The sequence below is a fragment of the Colias croceus genome, chromosome 15 (assembly GCF_905220415.1).
Source record: "Colias croceus chromosome 15, ilColCroc2.1".
Taxonomy (NCBI): domain Eukaryota; kingdom Metazoa; phylum Arthropoda; class Insecta; order Lepidoptera; family Pieridae; genus Colias; species Colias croceus.
The window spans coordinates 1945710-1965574 of record NC_059551.1 but is presented as its reverse complement, the minus strand read 5'-3'; the positions used below and the strand labels follow the sequence as shown (position 1 = coordinate 1965574).

Sequence of the window (19865 nt, the reverse complement as noted above, 5' to 3'; positions counted from 1 at the left end):
TACGATATTGACTTTTTAATTAAAAGATAAAATCGCCATTTTATTTATGACAGCTTTATGCAGATTGCTAGTCCAACGCTAGTTTTATTTTGGGTTGTGTGATTTCTATTGAAGGATCAATTCGGTATATTAGGTAGGTAGTACTTAACTAATTGTTTATTTGCAAATAATTAATAATTGTATATATATTATTATAGTTAAGATTCACATTTTTATCATATATCAAAAAAGAGCGTGTGTGCCGAGCACACGTGTCAGAAGTGAAATTTCTTTGGCGAGATTCAAAGTTACCAAAATTGTCGCCTTACTCCATGATAGACGGTATTGCCATGACGCGACCTTGAAATTTTACTCTTAACGCTACAGATAAAATTCTTTCTGGTATACGTAAGAAGAAAGGTATAAATACTAACAATATTGGTGTGGAAGGTCCCACTACTAAGTTTTTCGTCTTTTTCGTCTTTGAACACCTTACTCCTGAGAACAAGGCCCTCTTGAAACAAACTAAAGATCTGGCTGCTCAAAACTCTTATAAATTTGTATGGGTCCGAAATTGTAACATTTTTTTAAGAAAATCAGAAGAATCTCCAGCTCTGTGTATAAACTCAAAGCGGGATCTACAAAAAATTGTATAATTAAGCCTAATATAATATTATTAATTAATTTATCAACTATTAGTCTTGCTGCTGATAAAATGTTCACTTTTAAGTTTATAATTATTGTGCCCGTAGAATTTGTTAATATCTCCCATACATTTTCATACAAACACAACATTCACAGTCACATATTATTTCGAGCATATTCGCCACAATCACTAGTAGTACACACTTTTTTCAATACAAAACACATAAATTAACAAAACCACTAATAGCCGAATTAAATAACATGTTTTTAGTGTCAGACATTAATTATTTTAGTTCCTATTTCAAGTATAGTAATGGCTAATAAAATTAATTTCTTCTATCAGAACGTAAGAGGACTTAAAACTAAAACACATGAATTTTATAATAATATTCTTTTGAACAATTTTGATATCATTTTAATCACGGAAACATGGTTAGCGGAAGGTATTTTTGATAGGGAGTTGTGTGATGATCGCTACGATATAATTAGAAATGACCGAGACTGTACTACCTCAACAAAAAAACGAGGCGGAGGTGTAATGATTTGCTGTAACAAGATCCTTCAAGCTCAAGTTATGACTGATTGGAGACCCAAGGCCGTCGAGTGTCTGTGGGTAAGTATACCTTCAACAATTGTCCTATCACACAATAATCGAGGTCTCCATATCTGTGTAGCTTATATACCTCCAGATAAAAATCAGGCCCGAACCCTTCAAACGTTTACTGCATCAGTATCTAAATTACTCATTGATTTTCCAAACGATAATTTCCTAATCTTTGGTGACTTTAATTTACCAAATGTCAAATGGTCCCCAGTTAATGTTATGCAGTTAAAAAAAGGCTCTATTGAAATGCAGACTGCTGCTTCTGACTTCTTGGACATGTGTAGTATTTCCGGTCTAGATCAGTACAACTTTATAACAAACGACAAGAATAACATACTCGATTTAATTTTTTCTAACTTTAGATTAGATGTCAGCAAAGCATCGGTACCTTTGGTACCTGAAGATACATATCACCCTGCTTTGGAAATAGATATTTCTGAACTAAGTATCAAATACATAAAGAAATCAAGGATAGTCCGTTACAATTTTTACCGTGCTAATTATTCAGACGTTAATGATTTTCTCTCAAAAATTAACTGGCCATCCATTTTAATAGGTGATCATATCGATGATGTAGTTGATGTGTTTTACAGGAAACTCAATGAGTGTTTTGTCACACACGTTCCAAAAACATATAAAACTGTGAAAAACTTTCCCCGATGGTACAATAAAGCATACATATAATAAAAGAAAAATTAAAACTTCACAAAAGATGGAAAAAATACAAAAATCCCCTTGACTACGATGAATTTTGTCTACTTCGTTCGAGACAAAAGATCCTACAGGAAAAATGTTTTTCACTCTACCTTGATCGAATGCAATCGTATATTCAGAAAGATCCGACTTGTTTTTGGTCGTACATAAAATCTATAGACGGGCTCAAAAGGATATCCTAAAAGTATGATTTATAAAAATAAAATTTTTTGTACCGAAACAGACATATGCACTGAATTTAACAAACACTTTCATAGCACTTTTGCTGAACCCGCTACGTCATATGAAGAATTCAATCTTCCAATTTCGTGTCCGAATAATGAACTTATCTCTAATAATTCATTCAAAATTTCTGAGATTAAACGTGTTTTAAAATCACTTAAAGGGAAAAAGGGTGCAGGTAGCGATGAAATACCACCAATTTTTCTAAAACAGTGCTCTGAAACTTTAGCGTTACCCTTGTCCATTATATTTTCGATGTCAGTAAACCATTTTGGTGAGTTTCCTTCGAAATGGAAGGAAGCTCTTATTGTCCCTATATACAAATCAGGTCCTAAAAACCATATTATCAATTATAGGCCGATTTCTATATTAAACTCACTCAGTAAAGTTTTTGAAAAACTTATACATCTTCGAATAAGTCCTTTAATATATAAATTCATTCCTCCAGAACAGCACGGCTTTATAAAGGGACGCTCTACCGTAACAAACTTATCTATACTTACAAACTATACATTGCAACAACTGGATGGGGGTAAACAAGTGGATGTGATCTACACGGATTTCGAAAAAGCATTCGATCGTGTAGATCACATCATACTTCTTGCATACAAAAACTATATGCTATCGGTATACGAGGTGATCTATATCGATGGATCTGTTCTTATATCAGTAAAAGAATGCAGGCTGTAGTGATTGGAGGGGCTAAAAGTAACTTCGTAAATATCATATCTGGAGTCCCGCAGGGCTCAATACTTGGACCTCTTTTATACAACGCCTATCTGTTTGACATTTTCAGCTGTTTTATCCACTCTAAATATCTAATGTATGCGGATGATAAAAAAATCTATCTTGCTGTTGAATCTATTAATGATTGTAAAAATATTCAAAGCGACCTTACTAATTTAGAAGCCTATTATAGAAAAAATAGAATTACTGTCAATATTAAAAAATGTCAAAAAATATCAATTACTAGAAAAAAGGCACCCATTTCATTCACATATACATTAAATGATGATCCAATAAAAGAAGTCAACTGGGTAAAAGATCTTGGTGTAATTATTGATCAAAAATTAAGTATGACACAGCATATGGACGTAGTCGTGAATAAGGCGCTTAAACAACTTGGGTTTATTAGACGCACTTGTAAAATTTTCAAAAATATTAGTTGTATCAAAGTTTTGTATTCTACATATGTCAGGAGTATAGTCGATTATGCCTCAAATATTTGGTCTCCATATTACGCAAAACACGTAAAAAGAATAGAATCTATCCAAAAAAGGTTTTTAAGGTTTTTGTGTTTTAAAGCTAAACACTGCTTCAACACATATACGGATGTGTGCTTATACTTTAAATTAGAACCATTACAACCTTAGATTACAAAATAAAAGACAGATGGAGCGTTGCCGAACTAAACCGAATAATTTATCGTCATTTTCAATAAAGCTATGTGTGCTGTCATTTCGCCGCTGCACTATACGTACACGGTGCTTCTGTGTGCGTGTAATGTTGCCAGATATTGAAAAATTTCCCAAATTTTTCCCCGACTTTTATGTTTTTCGAGTTTATGTATGTATGTATAATATTTCTTTGACACGCCAGGGCGACACGCCACTGCAGGCAGTATAAACCGTGGACCGATTTTGAGTTGTGAGGTTTCATTGCATTGATCTGAATTATTATGTTAGTGGCGGTAGTGACGTAGGCTATATACATAAATGAGAAGTCAAGTTTTAATTTTTATTTAAATTCTTTTAATACATAAAGTATCTGTTTACTAAAGTTATATATGGACAAAATAATTGTATTCAATTTTTTATTAAATAAATTACATAAAAAAAGTTTCAATATTAACTATAATAATTATATTATTTTTTTATTTTTCATAATATATGAATACGAATAGCGGTAGTTTTTAGTCGAGAATACGGGACATTTTATTTTCATCATATCCATCATGGAGTTCACATAAATTAAATCGCTAGCGAAAACGACTATGACGTTTTTAAGCTTTATAAAAATAACAAAATAATGTATTATGCTTATTAAAATAATCTAATAATTATCATGAACCTTTAGTGCACTATACAAATAATCACATTCAGGATCGAAAAATCCAACAGCATTACCCTGAAGATCTTTTAACCATTTTACCGTTTTACCAATAAAAATGGCAAATTCATTTTCAAAATACTGGCAGCATACGTTGAAGTTTTGTATTCCTTCATATCTGTAAAATTATTATTCATATTAAAAGAAATAAATCAGCCAAATAATCTACAGAAAACCTGTGAAACGATGTTTTATCTTTTTTTTTGTTTTCGGGAACAAATTTTACAGCGTTTTATTATCACAAGACGGCATTTTTTTACTAAAATTGCAAACCCTTTTTGACGTATTGCATGACACTACATGCGCTATAACACTGGTGCAGCGACGTATTTGTTTTTGATTTCGTATTTTCTTTGACAAGGGCGACGGGCGGTTGTCATGCTCCATCTGTACTTTATTTTGTAATCTAAGATTACAACTTAGACGTATTAAAAGTGACTTATTGTTTCTTCATGCTTTATGCAACGGAAGAATTGATTCCTCGGAACTCCTAGAACTGGTTTATTTCAATACCCCTCAGTTTAGAACTCGTCACACATCATTATTTTATACTCCTAACTCTAGTAGTAATTATGCAAAGAATCGAATTATGTGTAGAATTTCTCATATATACAATAAAGACTATAAAGAACTAGATATCTTCCTTTTATCAAAGCAAAGATTTATAAAAGAAATTAACAAAATTCACATACAATTCGGCTTTAGTACTAACACGCAAGTCCAGACAACCACACATTCACATCACACTAACACTCACACACACATACACACACTCACACAAAGGGAGATTTCAGATATTTTAACTGTTTAATTATTTATTAACCTTTCTTACTGTATTATATAATTCACCAAAACATGGAAAACACTCCTTCCTGATATGTCATTTAACCCTAGAACACTAACCTTATTTTTCAACGTTTAATACTAACCTTCGTCGTTTCGACTACGCTGTTTATTGGAGGGGATTTAGGGGTTTAATTAAAAAAATATATTTGTAGTTATGTCTTTATTTTAAGGACAAGGTATTAATCTACATATAAAAATATAAAAATATTTATTTTAACATAGTTTTAATTCAAACAGTCATCAAAATGAGATCACAGTTTACACGCTTTTTGAACATTCTTAATTTTTTTGAAAAATTCCGTACAAATAAAATATACCTCTAAATTGCTCGAAATAAAGTATTACTTACAAAAATAATATCTGGAAAATTAATTAAAAATATAATTTTGATAATAGCTTAGGATCTAAAACATTTGTGACACACATCAAGTTTGTGTTCCCCACACAACGATTTTTGCACCTAGTGCACCTATTTTTAGGTCTACCTTTGCTTTACGGAGGGACATAATATAGCATATTATATGTTTATTTTAGTTTGCTATGGAGGCACATTAGCAGCATTACTTTGCTCAGTCTCATTTATAACTTTCACATTATTTATTTCTGGCATGTTTAAAATTTATGTTATTGAGTCCCAAAGAGTATCAGTAATGTCACCAGTAATTATACCTGAAAAACATTGAAGAGGATCTAAAATATCTTGAAAAAAGCGTCACACACAGGTCCACGTGCTATGTATCTATGTTCTTTGAAGGTCTTCTGCTTTGTGGCCTTGACTGTTGTGATGACCATAATATGTGTTTGTCTTTCCCAAGAAGAATGGTATGCGATGGTCTTGTAATCGCTAGGGTCAGCTGAAGTGCTAGGTATCTCATCTTCAATAGAACGTGGGGAGATGTATTACTACTTGCCTCATAATCTTGATCTGGAAATTGCTCTTTATTTACAGTAGAAACTTCATCATCACCCTCCGTTTTATGCCTCTTCAGCCTCAATGTGGTCTTCAGGCTCTCTCGCAGATGAATTTTCCTCATCGCTTTCAACTTCTAAAACTAACATATGAATCGTATCTAAAAATAAAATAATAGGCACCATATTATAAAACATAAAATAACGTAATTTTAACTTAACTAAATAGTACGAAAAGTTACGTTAATACTAACCTTCGTCGATGTGACGAGCCATGGTTGCTGGAACACCGCGTGTGGACCTTCCACGCACAAAGCACTACCGTCCATCGCAAGCGCAACGGGTTGGCTGAGATTAGCTGAAGTCAGAAAACCATACGGTCGCACGCGTAAAAGTTATAGCGATTTTTTTGGTGACGCGTCGTCGAATCGACGAAGGGTAGTAATCTAGGGTTAAAAAATAACTCATTTATCTAGCTGTAAGTACCTTGTTTTGTAATTTTAATTGGCTCATAGTTCTGTATCAATATATTAAGAAATGTTATTTACTGTAATGCTGTATGATTACGAAGAAATAAATAAATAAAATAAATAAACGCGCTTAGAAGTTTCACTTCAAAAATTTATTTCAATGAGAGAAATACAAAATATATATGAAATTTCTTCTAACTACCATAGACCAATATTAGATATGTGGTGGTGTGGTGTGATGTGTGGTGTGCGTGGAGAGAAATAAAACGAATGATGGTTGGTTATACACTGACTTTTATTAGAGAAATTACCCCTTTTTATAATAAAATGTAAATAGGTACTTAAACTAAATATCTATCCGATTACAGGCGTCGGATTACTATCTCTAGTTACTAATTAAGGAGAAATAATATGATATTCCAGTAATAATTAAAATAATTAAATATAATATTCTTTATAGTTTTTAAAGACACGTGTGACCTAAATTCCTTAGTGATATCTGATAGGAGTCACATTATATTTATATATAGGTATAAGTACACACCTATACCTAATACCTACATTACATCTCTCTCCTTTTTTTAAAAAAAAAAATATCTAATACATTTTTTTTTATATATGATACGGTATTGTTCTATTTTTATGAACTATATTTTCTTTACCATTTTGTAATATTTTTACATTGAAATTCATATCACTTATTACTTTGTATGGTCCCATATAAACTTGATCCAACTTTTCTCTATTTTCTTTTTTAACAAGTAATAGATCTCCCTCTTTATAGTTAATTGAATTTGTTGTTTTATCATAATTGATTTTTCTACGTAATTTGGACTGTATTAAATTTTCTCTTGCTTCTTGCTGGGATTTTTGTAGCCTGTATTTTAACTCAATAGGGTAGTTATCAAAATTGTAAATTGGATCAATTTTATTTACAAGATTACTTGGTATACCACACAATTTACCAAATACAAGTTCATAAGGTGTATATTGTGTTTCACTATGAACCGTTGTATTATATCCAAAACACCAATATTGTAACCAAGAGCTCCAATTTTGAGTTTGGTTGTTAGTTTGAATCCTTAGAAACGCTCCCAATGTTTTGTGCGAGTTTTCTAAAGAACCAATACTTTCGTGGTGATATGCTGTTGATTGTATTTGCTTTACTTCTAACAATCTACAAACATCTTTCATAGTTGCTGAAATGAACTCAGTACCTCTGTCAGTTGCAATCGTCTGTGGAATACCGTATCGTAAAATAAAATTATCAACGAAAGCACGAGCTACTGTGTCTGTTTCCTTATTTGGTATTGGGTATGCTTCCACGTATTTCGTCAACTCACATTGTAGTGTTAGTATATAGGCATTTCCATTAACATCTCGTGTTATTGGACCAACTGTATCAAGAAATATTTTTTCAAAAGCTGAAGATGCAGTGCTAGTAATGCACATAGGTTGCTTCACTTGCTTATGAAATTTCTGCTTTTGACATTGCTCACACTTATTCACAAAGTTATATATGTCATTGTCCATATTTGTCCAGTAGTAACGTTTCTTTATGTTATTCGTCATTCTTCTTATACCAGCATGTCCACTGCTTGGTAATATATGAAAATCATTTAGTATGACCTTTTTGTCATCCATATTTTCTATTTTTACTACACCTTTTAATATGCATATCCGTGGTCCTTGCCACTTATTTATATTTTTTACTTCCTGAGCTAGCTCTTTTATTAATTTTTCATTTCTTTCATTTTTTATTATGCATAATTCTTGAATATTTTCTTTGTTACAGAATTGTTCTAATTCTCTCACTGCGAAAGCTCGTTTCAACCATGATCTAGAATTAGGATTCATTGTAACCATATTCCTTGAAGGTGTATACATAAATGTTTTTTCTTTACTATGGACATTTTCTGAACATGTCTCGTTCTTCGTATATTCGTTAGTCTCCAAATTGAATTCTATCGAATTTTTTGTCCGTTTAAGTATTTCTACGACTCTTGGGTGATCAGTCCAATCGTCAGCTTTTTCATCGTTATCCTTCTTCTTATTTTCCATTTCATCCATCATTTTTCTTTGTTTTCTAGTCATAACCATGAGGCAATTGACTTTATTATTAATAGACTTTAGGTCGTCCGTTGTTAATACTATACGAGATAAAGCGTCTGCAGCGACATTATCTTTTCCTCGCGTGTATTCTATTACAAAATCGTATTCTTCTAAACATAGCCTGAATTTGGTAAGTCGACTCGATGGGTCTTTCATGTTGAATAAGTATATCAATGGTCTATGATCTGTACAAATTTTGAACTTTCTTCCATAAATGTAAGGTCGAAAATATTTGATAGCCCATACAATTGCTAAAAGTTCCTTTTCTATCACAGGATAGTTTCTTTCAGCTTTGTTTAAAGTACGACTGGCATATGCTACTGGTCTTTTGTCTTGATTTGATAAAACAGCTCCAATCGCTAACCCTGAAGCGTCTGTATGAATAATGAACTCATTACTTTCTTCAAAATTTGGATATTGCAATAAAGGCGGGTTACATAGTGTATGTTTTAAAGTTTCAAAAGAATTTTGACAATCTGTAGTCCAATTGAAGTTAACATTTTTTCTGGTTAAATTATTTAAACTTGCTGTAATGTTTGCAAAATTTGGTATGAACTTTCTATAATAATTGGCAAACGCAACAAACCTTTTGACTTCATCTGCGTTTTTAGGAGTTGGATAATTTTGCATGACTTTAATCTTTTCTGGATCTGGTCTTATACCTTCTGGTGTAACGATGTGACCTAGGTACAAAAGATCTTTTTTCAAAAAATTACATTTTAATGGGTTTAATTTCATATTTACTTTTCTTAAACGTGAGAATACATCAATAAGATTTTTATTATGCTGATTTAAATTTCTTCCCATCACAATAATATCATCCAGGTAGACTATGCATTTTTCATAATTTAATCCTGATAATGCAATTGTCATCGCTCTACTGAATGCGCTAGGGCTTGTTTTTAGACCCATTGGTAAACGTTTCATTTGATAATGTTTATCAGCTACAAATGCTGTATATTTTCGGCTTTCTGCATCTAATTTCATTTGATAATAGCCCTGATTGAGATCTAAGTGACTAAAATACATAGCTCCTGATAAAGAGTCCAATAGTTCGGTAATATTTGGCAATGGGAACTTATCGTCTTTGATACAATCATTTAGTTTTCTGTAATCTAGTACAACTCTCCATTTCTTTTCACCATTTGCTCCTATTTTCTTAGGTACTATCAGTAATGGGCTGGACCATTCTGAAGTTGATTCCTCGATAATATCGTTGTCTATCATTTCCTGTATTTGTTTACTAATTTCCGCTTTCTGTGAATGAGGTAGTCTGTAAGGTTTAGAGTAAACTGGATTGGTATTTTCTTTTAGGTGTATTTTCTGTTCGTATAAATTGCAAGTGTTCAGTCGATCACCCGACAAGTGGAATATATCTGCAAACTTAGCACATATACTTGCAATACTTTTCTGTTCTTCTGTGTTCATGTTTTCTAGTTTCAGTAAATCGAATAACCTTCTAACTCTTTCTCCATTGTTTGTTACTTCTTCAAATGTAAAGCATTCAAACTCGTCTAAAGGTATTATTTCGGGTGTGAAACAATGTAAAACTACTTCTGTTTCCCTAGTATTCATAATATGTATCGATATTTTTCCATTTCTGGCTTTATTCAAAGTATTAGCTATGAATACTCCATCACACACCTCTTTTGAAGTTATTACACAGTTGCTAGTATGGTTCGTTTTTATATTAATTATTTTTTCACATCTGGGTGGCAGTTTTATGCTTGTTGTGTTTACATCTTCTGTTGAAAACATGTCTATTGGTATTGTTGTATACTTTGAATCTGTTTGAAGCGTTAATGTTTGGTTTTCAAAATTTAGTAATGATTTGTATCTCGACAAAAAGTCTTGCCCGAGTATACCGTCAATGTTTAATGGTAACGTTTTAAATATATGAAATTTATGTTCAAATTTTTCATTTTTACATTTCAATGTTAATTTTGTATATCTGTCTGAGGTTATTTTTCCACCAATGCCCTTAATTTGTGTTGTTTTTTGGGTAACTTTGTGTTTAGTATGTTGTATAGCAATATCTTTAATTATAGATAAGGATGCTCCAGTGTCTAATAGAAAATTTAGTTTTTTATGATTTATATAAAATTTTACTGAATTCATGTTGTTATAACTTAATACGAATTCATTATTGTCGAAAAAACCACTTCGGTATCGAGCTTTGCTCATCTTCGTCCTCTTCGTTTTGCGAACTTTGGGCCAAATTTACCTGCTGATACTGGTTTCTGTTTTTATGAGTATATGGTTGAGTACTACGGGTATTTGATTTATTCCTTCCGTTTGTTTTACCTCGACCTCTTTGAAAATTCCCTTGATTCCTACCACATGAATAGTTGGTGAATGTATTCTTAAATTGTGTTTTTGGTGACCTTGAATTAGTATAGGAATATGATTTTCCACAGTGTCTAGATCCTTGGAGTCCCCGATGATAGGGTCTTCCTTTTGCAAAGAATACTTGGTCAGATGATGGAGAAGTCATCGTTACTTCCTCATCCTTTGCGCCTTGAATAGCGTCCTTTAACGAATTGTAATTTCGTGCAGCTATAACAGTTTTCAATCTGTCATTCCGTAGACCATCGGCGAATTTATGTATTGCCTGTTTTTCATTTATGGATTTCAGAATACTGAACGTGTCTGAATTTCCTTTTGATTGTGAGATGGTAAGGTTAACAAACAGTTGCTCGAGCTCTGTTCCAAATTTATCTATCGACCGATTTCCTTGATAACAATTTAATAGTTTTTTCTGCAAAGCGATTTCTGACTTAGTAGTTAGGAGGTGCTTTTTCATGTCACTAACCATTTCTTCTACGCTACTATAGGTATCTTTTAATCTTAATTTCGCGTTTCGTGACAACCGTGTCTTGCAAACAAATTGAATAAGATTTGTAATACTTTCTTTTGAAATCATTGTCACATATAATTCAATAGCATCTATTAACTGCAGAGTGACATTTTCTGTGTCGTCCATTACGGGCAACAGAGAAACTGCCGTTTTTAATTCAAATTCTGGTTTTGTCGACATGATTGTCATAAGATTTTTGATTTTATCAAAAAGACTATCTATTTCTAATGTTACACTTAATTCTTCTACTTTAATTTCTACCACTTGTATATAGTTTTTATACTCCTTGTATATTTGTTTAGCTACTTCGTATTTTTCGAATGCTGTTTCACTTTTAAGACGTTTAATTCCAAACTTAACTAAATATTGCTTAATTTCTAGCAAATCATTTAAATATTTTTGTAATATTATATTAGACATTTATGTTTATTATTATATATTTATATATATTATTTTTTTTAAACATAAGTTTAACTAATATCTTAATTATATTTCTACATAAAGGATAAACGTGAGTAAATAAAAATAGATTAGAGGGAAAGGAAAAATTGCCACTTACAAGTATACTGCGAGTCACTGCACACACTAATTGCCACTTTTGAACTGGGTTTTCAAGTTGTGTTTTACTTTTTATATCCCTTTAAACCGAGGCGCGACGTGACTTCAAAACTATTTCCGTAGCTTGCCGCTGTATCTTCTTTGTAAGTCGCTTGTGCATCTTCTTGTAAACAGAATACGCCAATATTATTCCACAAATGACTGCTATTACCACGGTCAAATTGAACATAGTTTCTGATTTTTCCCAGGGTGCGATGTTGTTTGGTGCGTAGTTGTTCTGTCCGCTCTGTGTTATAAATACTTCTTCTTTTTCGACTTCTTTAGATTGCTGCTTGCCCATTTTGTCTTTACCAATCTGCGTATGTAGAATCTCTTTCCTAACTTATTTTGTATAAAAATAATTCTCCAATTCGGTGTAATTCTCCATAATAATTTATTATGAAGCCTTCGGCTCTCCGTATGAAGATGAAACTCCGATTTCAGCGCCAAATAAGGAACGTGATTCTAGAACACTGTTATCCGACGCGCTCGCACTGGCAGGGTCGCCATGTGATGTGTGGTGTGCGTGGAGAGAAATAAAACGAATGATGGTTGGTTATACACTGACTTTTATTAGAGAAATTACCCCTTTTTATAATAAAATGTAAATAGGTACTTAAACTAAATATCTATCCGATTACAGGCGTCGGATTACTATCTCTAGTTACTAATTAAGGAGAAATAATATGATATTCCAGTAATAATTAAAATAATTAAATATAATATTCTTTATAGTTTTTAAAGACACGTGTGACCTAAATTCCTTAGTGATATCTGATAGGAGTCACATTATATTTATATATAGGTATAAGTACACACCTATACCTAATACCTACATTACATTGGTCTATGGTAGTTTCATATTTGGTATATGTAACTACCCACAAAGCAATATTTTAATCAACCTCAAAATACTCTGATGACATAATTATGATTTCCACGTTCGCATTTTATTCAAAAGGTACCTGAATACATTTTTCTCTAGGGTTCCAGATAAATTTAAATTTAAGAAGCCGTAAAAGTTACGCCATATCCTTTGATAAAATATGTCATATCAGCATAATTTTCTTTTCATAATTAATTCCAATTTAAAGTAGTAAGTAACAAGTAAACTCTACATAGATAAATACCATTATATTATAAAGACTAATTTTTGTAATTTTTTATGTTTATATAATTATTCATTGAGTAACTTGTATCCCTCACAGACACATCACAAATATTATGTATGTTTGAATAATTTATTGTTAAAACTGTCGTAAAACCAAGTGTTTAAAACTTTCTTTTATCGTAAAACACACAAGAGAATACTGGGAGACAAAATGTGAATATTGTTGGCAAGTTTTAGAAATCGGCGGCAAAGGGAAGTGTCTCCTGTAGGTTATGGGAATATTAGACTTACACTTTTTAGAGTCCCATAGTCAAAGACAAAACCCTTGTAACTCACTTACTCTGAATTCATTTTGGAATGTAACTCAAATTATTATAAATGCGATAGTTTTTCCATAAGATCTCGCATATTTAAGTCTAGGTAGGTAATATGGTCGATTCCAATCGTTTAATACTAAAATATTATAAATAAACTTAGGAACCTAACAAATCATAATTCTATAAATAAGAACAAAAATTGATGTTGTTATTTTCAGAATTCCGATATTTCCAAGCATCTAACAACCTAATCTTCACAAAACAGTTATTATTACGACCATGAAGCGACAATAAAATTTTACGCCATTGTCAAACAGCTGGCAACGCGGGAATATAAAATGCGCACGATGCTGGCAACACTGGGAATCATAGCAATAACAGCAATAACACAGAGTGAAGTCATTCCTCTTAAAGCTCCCGTGGGAGGCACTGTGTTGGTGCCTCGGGGAAATGATCCGATGGATTTGTATAAGCTGGTAAAATTTTGTGTAGATAATACTGTTTATCTATCGCTTTCCCAGTGTGACTGCTTGCTATAGGTACCCATTTGTTGGTAAATTAAGTCCATATTGTGGCTCGATAGTGTTACGGTAATATCTAATACTAGTTTACCGCCCGCGGTTTCGCCCGCTTTGTCTAAAACCTAATAAATGATATACTAAAACCTTCCTCTTGAATCACTCTATCTATTAAAAAAACTGCATCAAAATCCGTTGCGTAGTTTTGAAGATTTAAGCATACAAAGGGACATAGGGACAGAGAAAGCGACTTTGTTTTATACTATGTAGTGATTCGATACGTATTTTTTATCTGTGATAAGAACCGCTGATTTAAGTTTGAAGATTCGGAAACAAAATTGAGACAGAGCTTCAGAACACACACACCACAAGCATAAAATATTTTTCACATTCACATTTTATAATGAAAGTCGATTTGATTCTTTGATTTCTTGTTAGACAACACAACTCAAAACACCTCGACCGATTGTGAAAAACCTTTTACAAAGGGACTTTATCAAGTAGATTATATCATATTTTATTATAGTAATAGAGCAACTAAGTATAATTGATTTTACTAAAAACCCATCCAGTGTACAAATCAAACTCAAACAATTTCAATAAATGTCACGTCATAGAGTAAGGCGACGATTTTGGTATCTTTCAATCTTGCCAAAGAAGTTTCACTTCTGATGCGTGTGCTCGGCACACAAGCTTTTTATTTATGAATGAAATGAAATGACCTTGCCATGTAAAACGTCTTACGATCTTCATAACATTTATCTTAACTATTATGTATATATTTATTCAGATACCAGCTTGGAATGTCCTCAGAAGAACAATCCTTCGACCGCACGTGGAAGCTGGTCCAGGGTTCTTCAAGTCAGATCCTGTGGAATACTCTCCAAACAGACTAGCGAAGGAGTACAAGAAGTTATTCGCTTTGAAGAAGAAAATGGAAGAGAGGGACAAACCATTGTCACCTTAGAAAGTTAAAGATTAGTTTATTTTCACTTTTGGGGAAAATGTAAATAAAGACTAATACGAAATTTGTTTTTTTTTTTTACTTTACCAATTTGCCACTTAAATGTATGTCTCAACGGGCTCTACAAATTCGAACCTAGATAATGAAAGAACAAAATATTAAAGTTTCAGAATCTTTCAATATTTTAATAACATTGAAAATAGTTAAAATTAAAATCGTAGAGTACAAAATGCAACATAAAAGTACCATGAACAAATTCGTGTCTCGTAGAGTCGTAGAGCTACGTAGATCATTTATGCTGTAACTATTGAAGAAAAGAACTATTAAATCAGATAGTTCGGTTTACATGCATTAGGTACTACACTAATGCGTGCATATTTATCTATACATATAATAAATCTGTAGAAGGGTCAATTCTGTACATTGAAAATATTGAAAAAATAAATAGCAGGGGGTGTTACTGGATCGATACCAAACTCAAATATGTGATTAAAAAATTTTTTGTCTGTCTTTCTGTCTGTCTGTCTGTCTGTCTGTCTGTCTGTCTGTCTGTGTTCTGTGTTCAGGCATCACGTGAAAAGTAACGGTTCGATTTCGATGAAACTTGGTATAATTATACCTTATTATCCTGGGCATAAAATAGAATACTTTTTATCCCGGAAAAATACGTAGAAAAAAATAAATCTTAATTTTTCCGCGCGGACGGAGTCGCGGGCGGAAGCTAGTCGTGAATAAAAACATAGAAAAAACGTTGGTCTACTAAGATATAACCCCAGTTAGAGATACATCTTAATATCATGTTATTTTCATAAATGGTCACAAAGTACAATATTAATAATTATACTTAGTATTTGCCTCGAGGAAAAGTGGAGCAACGTGTCGGAAATCCACAGAACATCATTGAAAGTATTGAAGAAATAACTTGTTGTCTATTTTATTATGGTGGAAAAAAACTTTATTGACAGGCATGTTTTCAATAAAACGCGCCGTAATAATCAATGTTACCGATAGAATATAAAATTTGTTTACTTGCAAAAGCTAAAAATCCTGACTGCGGGAAACAGGGTGCGGTAAGTGCCCTACTTTAGCACATACTATAAAAAATGTGGAAACTCTATAATTTTTCTTTATGTTTCCTTCGTTATTCTTAATATCCAAATATATATCTATAGAAACAATTTCTATATTCACTTTTATAAAAAAAAAACTAACGGACCACACTGGCTTTGCCCGTGCTACGTTTATGTTTACGTTTTCTCTCCTTAAGAGCGCTTATTCAATTTAACGCAAGTCAAAATCTCCGCGATCTATTACGATAGATCGCGGCTTGCGCTATCCTTTTACTATGAACAGCATAGGTCCACAGGAGAGCGCCGAGCAACATGTCCTCTCTCTGGAAAGGCTCGCTGCCGACTGATTTGAATCGGGTCGCGCGCAGTGTTTTAAATAGTACTTTTAAAAAAATTGTAGAAAAATAATAGAGGTACCTTAGTTGATTTTTTAAATTTTATCTTATAAGTAAGACATTCTTTTATTGCAATATGTATAAATTATATTCAATTAAGTCAAATATCTTGGTGAAAATAATCATTTTGTCGACTATAATTTCTAAAAAAATTCACATTGTTGTGGATTTTAATTTCGTAAGTTAGGAGTCCAAAATAAAAAAATCTTTTAACTAACTATTTTAATGAGGATTTTTGCAGTTAGTTAAAAAAATTGTGTGTTAGATCTGTCAGCAATTTCAGATATTTTTAGCTTCGAAATTGACACTAAAAGTGAAATCAAGTAATCATCGGCTCAGTTATCTTGATGGTATTCACAAATACTGTATTAATTGAAAAAAACTCTTAACTAACTATATAGACAATAAAATTTCCTAAAATTATTAGTAATTCATATGTTTGTAAGATAAGTGGTTGATGGACAATCTGGTTTGAAAAATCACATATTTGAGCCAAACAGCGCACGGACCGCGTACACGGCCTTAAGAAACCTTCTCGTACAGCGTACTTCAAGGAATATTATAAAAAATAAAGAATTAACGAAATCGGTTCAACCGTTCTCGAGTTATGTAAGCACAATATGTTGCACATAATAAGTTGGTAAGCACCAACACATTTTGCGATTCATTTTTATATTATAGATTTGACTATCTAAATATAACATGATAATGTGTGATTATTTCGAATGTTCCTGGCACATAATTCAGCTGAAAACAATCTTATTTTCTATCTTACTTGACTACAATTCTATAGAAAATATACCAAATATTATGCATCTTAGATGTAATTGAAGTGCTTCATAATAAAGATTACATTGTAGTAGTGTTGCTTGCCACTTGCAGTTTGTAGATTGTGCAGAAATATAAAAATCTATTTTATAATGTTTTTAGTTGATGTTGGAGTAAATTTTTCGTACGTGTATTTCCTATATGAATTTACGTTACATACAGTGCCTATCATGTGAGTAGGAATTTATTTGTTAAATCTATCTTACGCTATTTTACTATATTTAGGACCAATATCATAAAAAGAATTCGTGTAATACCTACATTTCGATTAAACACCCACATAGATTTTCTGAAATAGAAATATAAGCTTCTTTTTACCAGGGTACCAAGGAAGTAAGACCACGAGCTCTAGGCTCTACTATGTACAAACTTTCCTTTTACTTACTGAAACTGTAAGAATAATTAAAGGTAAGTTCTATACGTTAGGTTAACTTGTCTAAAATGTTAAAATATCATGCTAAGTACAATTTAATTTAGCCGCACTATTTCATTGAAACGGAACACAAGATAAAAACCTTGTTTCGCACAGAAACGTAAGCGAACGTGCACAACAGGGATGGAATAATTATTTTAAAATTAAATTAAACTTGAAATAACGAAGGAAACGCTTTAACTAAGGAATTCTTTGTTTCTCCACACTGCATTTATTTAATTCTCTTCCTGTGTACCGTTACCAGCTACATTCTTAATCAAATGTATTCAAATGTAGAAATTATAGCGTTGTATTTCTATTTTTCTAGCTTTCAGTCCGCGACTTTCTTCGCGTTATCTTAATTAACGAATCTAAATATGTATTTAAAAAAGTATGCAAGTTAAACAAGAAAGGATCTACGTTCTTAATTTCTAACCATGATGTTACATTTTTATTTAGCTTCAGAATTGACTGACAGATTGACTTGTAATAAGTTTGTTCAAACTAAGACACTCGTTGGCTCTAAAATAGTGGCATGATATTATTATAGTTACACAAACGGATAGTGAGCACAGTCAATATGTATTTAAACGCAAACTCCCTAGTTAATCTATCATATCAAATTAGAATCCAATCTATGAACTGTTTTACTGGAAGTATACGCTCTACGTACACATATTTTATTATTTTTATACACATACATTATTTACAACATCCGTTGTTCAGTAAAGTAGATTTAAATTTGATGAAAGCGAGCATATTTTGCTAGGATATGGATAGATGGAAATTCGATATATACTGAAAACTTTAATATCCTGCATTCTCTCCCCGCATCGATACTGGCTTTACTCAAAATATTATACAGTGATAAAATACGGGATAATAAACGTTTTTACTTTGCGGAAATGAAGGTTTTATGTAAATTTTTTAATGTTTTTCGGGTTATGTGAGGATATAAGAGCGCGCAGCCGCTTTTGAGATTACAGGCACGCACCATTTTTTATGTAGAAGATATAACACAACATATATTAAGATTATGTTTAATATGTGAAAATTATTAGATACTGTTAAACAATATGCTAGCTAGTACTTTATATACAAACATTTTAATTTGGAAATTCTACATTTTTCTATTTTAAGAGTAAAATAAATATATATCAACGATAAGGAACATTAAAACGAAGGTTGCTTTCATTGAATATTTGTGGAAGATTGAGATTTATATGCCAGAAAGCAATGATTAAAATATAGTTGAATATATTTCCTTATAACAATGTACTATAAGTACCAATTCCAATTCTCATGTGAAAAACATAATTCTAGAAAAATCTTTCAAAATCAGATTTCACTTCAACCGTTTATCAGAATATGTGGGTCACCACAGTGGGTCACCAATTTTGTGACTGACGGACATCGTCACGTTCGAATAATTTCATAATTTTCACAAAAACAATATCTCTGGAGAAAAATATAACCTTTTGTTCTTGGAAATACCTACTACAAACTCTTTTCTTTGCCCCATCTATATTTAAAGTCGACAGGAAAAATTCCCGACAGTGAGAATCCTCGGCATCCGTTCGATTTCTATAAGAACCCATTATTTTATGAATTTCCATTTTTCAACGTTGTCATCAAGTTTTAATTAGTCGCTGCAGCATTGGATATTTCACAAGGATACAATAGAATTATTGAAATATTGCAATATTTCAATTTCTATAGAATACTGAGTAATAAGCTCCTTTTGATATAAGACGAATTCAAATGTTCCATTAAAATTATTTAATGAAGGTTTCAGCAAAGTGAAATGTTCATTTAATCAAATAGACTTATTTTATTAAGACCTAATAAATTATATACTAAAACCTTCCTCTCGAATCACTCTATCTACGCATCAAAATCCGTTTCGTAGTTTTTTAGATTTAAGCATACATAACAATACAAGGACAAAAGGACAGAGAAAGCGAATTTGTTTTATTCTATGTAGTGATTGTGCCACTCGTATATTGTTATACAAATTAAAGAAATAGGAGAGTAGGTAGTCCTGAAGGTAACTTAAATGTAAAACAAAATATTTTCTCTATTTTTAATTACACAGCTAATATGTACTGGCAAAAGAAATTATTTAGCAACATGTGCAGTTCATAGTTAATTAGCACAGACGTTATATCCGTTTTCTTTTAAAAATG

General features: G+C 31.9%; 1 protein-coding gene across 1 annotated transcript; it reads left to right on the top strand.

Moving 5' to 3' along the window:
- Positions 1–73: 73 nt before the first annotated feature.
- LOC123698196 lies at positions 74–14977 on the top strand. The gene is made up of 3 exons (XM_045644787.1): positions 74–133; positions 13711–13968; positions 14801–14977. The coding sequence occupies exons 2-3, from the start codon at positions 13831–13833 to the stop codon at positions 14975–14977; spliced, it is 315 nt and encodes a 104-aa protein (XP_045500743.1). The 5' UTR covers positions 74–133; positions 13711–13830.
- The last annotated feature ends 4888 nt before the right edge of the window (positions 14978–19865 follow it).

Excerpts from the sequence above, each read along its gene's own strand:
- LOC123698196 (XM_045644787.1), top strand. The coding sequence starts at position 13,831 with ATGCGCACGATGCTGGCAACACTGGGAATCATAGCAATAACAGCAATA. Across the intron at positions 13,969-14,800 it reads CGATGGATTTGTATAAGCTG|ATACCAGCTTGGAATGTCCT; the intron begins GTAAAATTTTGT and ends ATATTTATTCAG.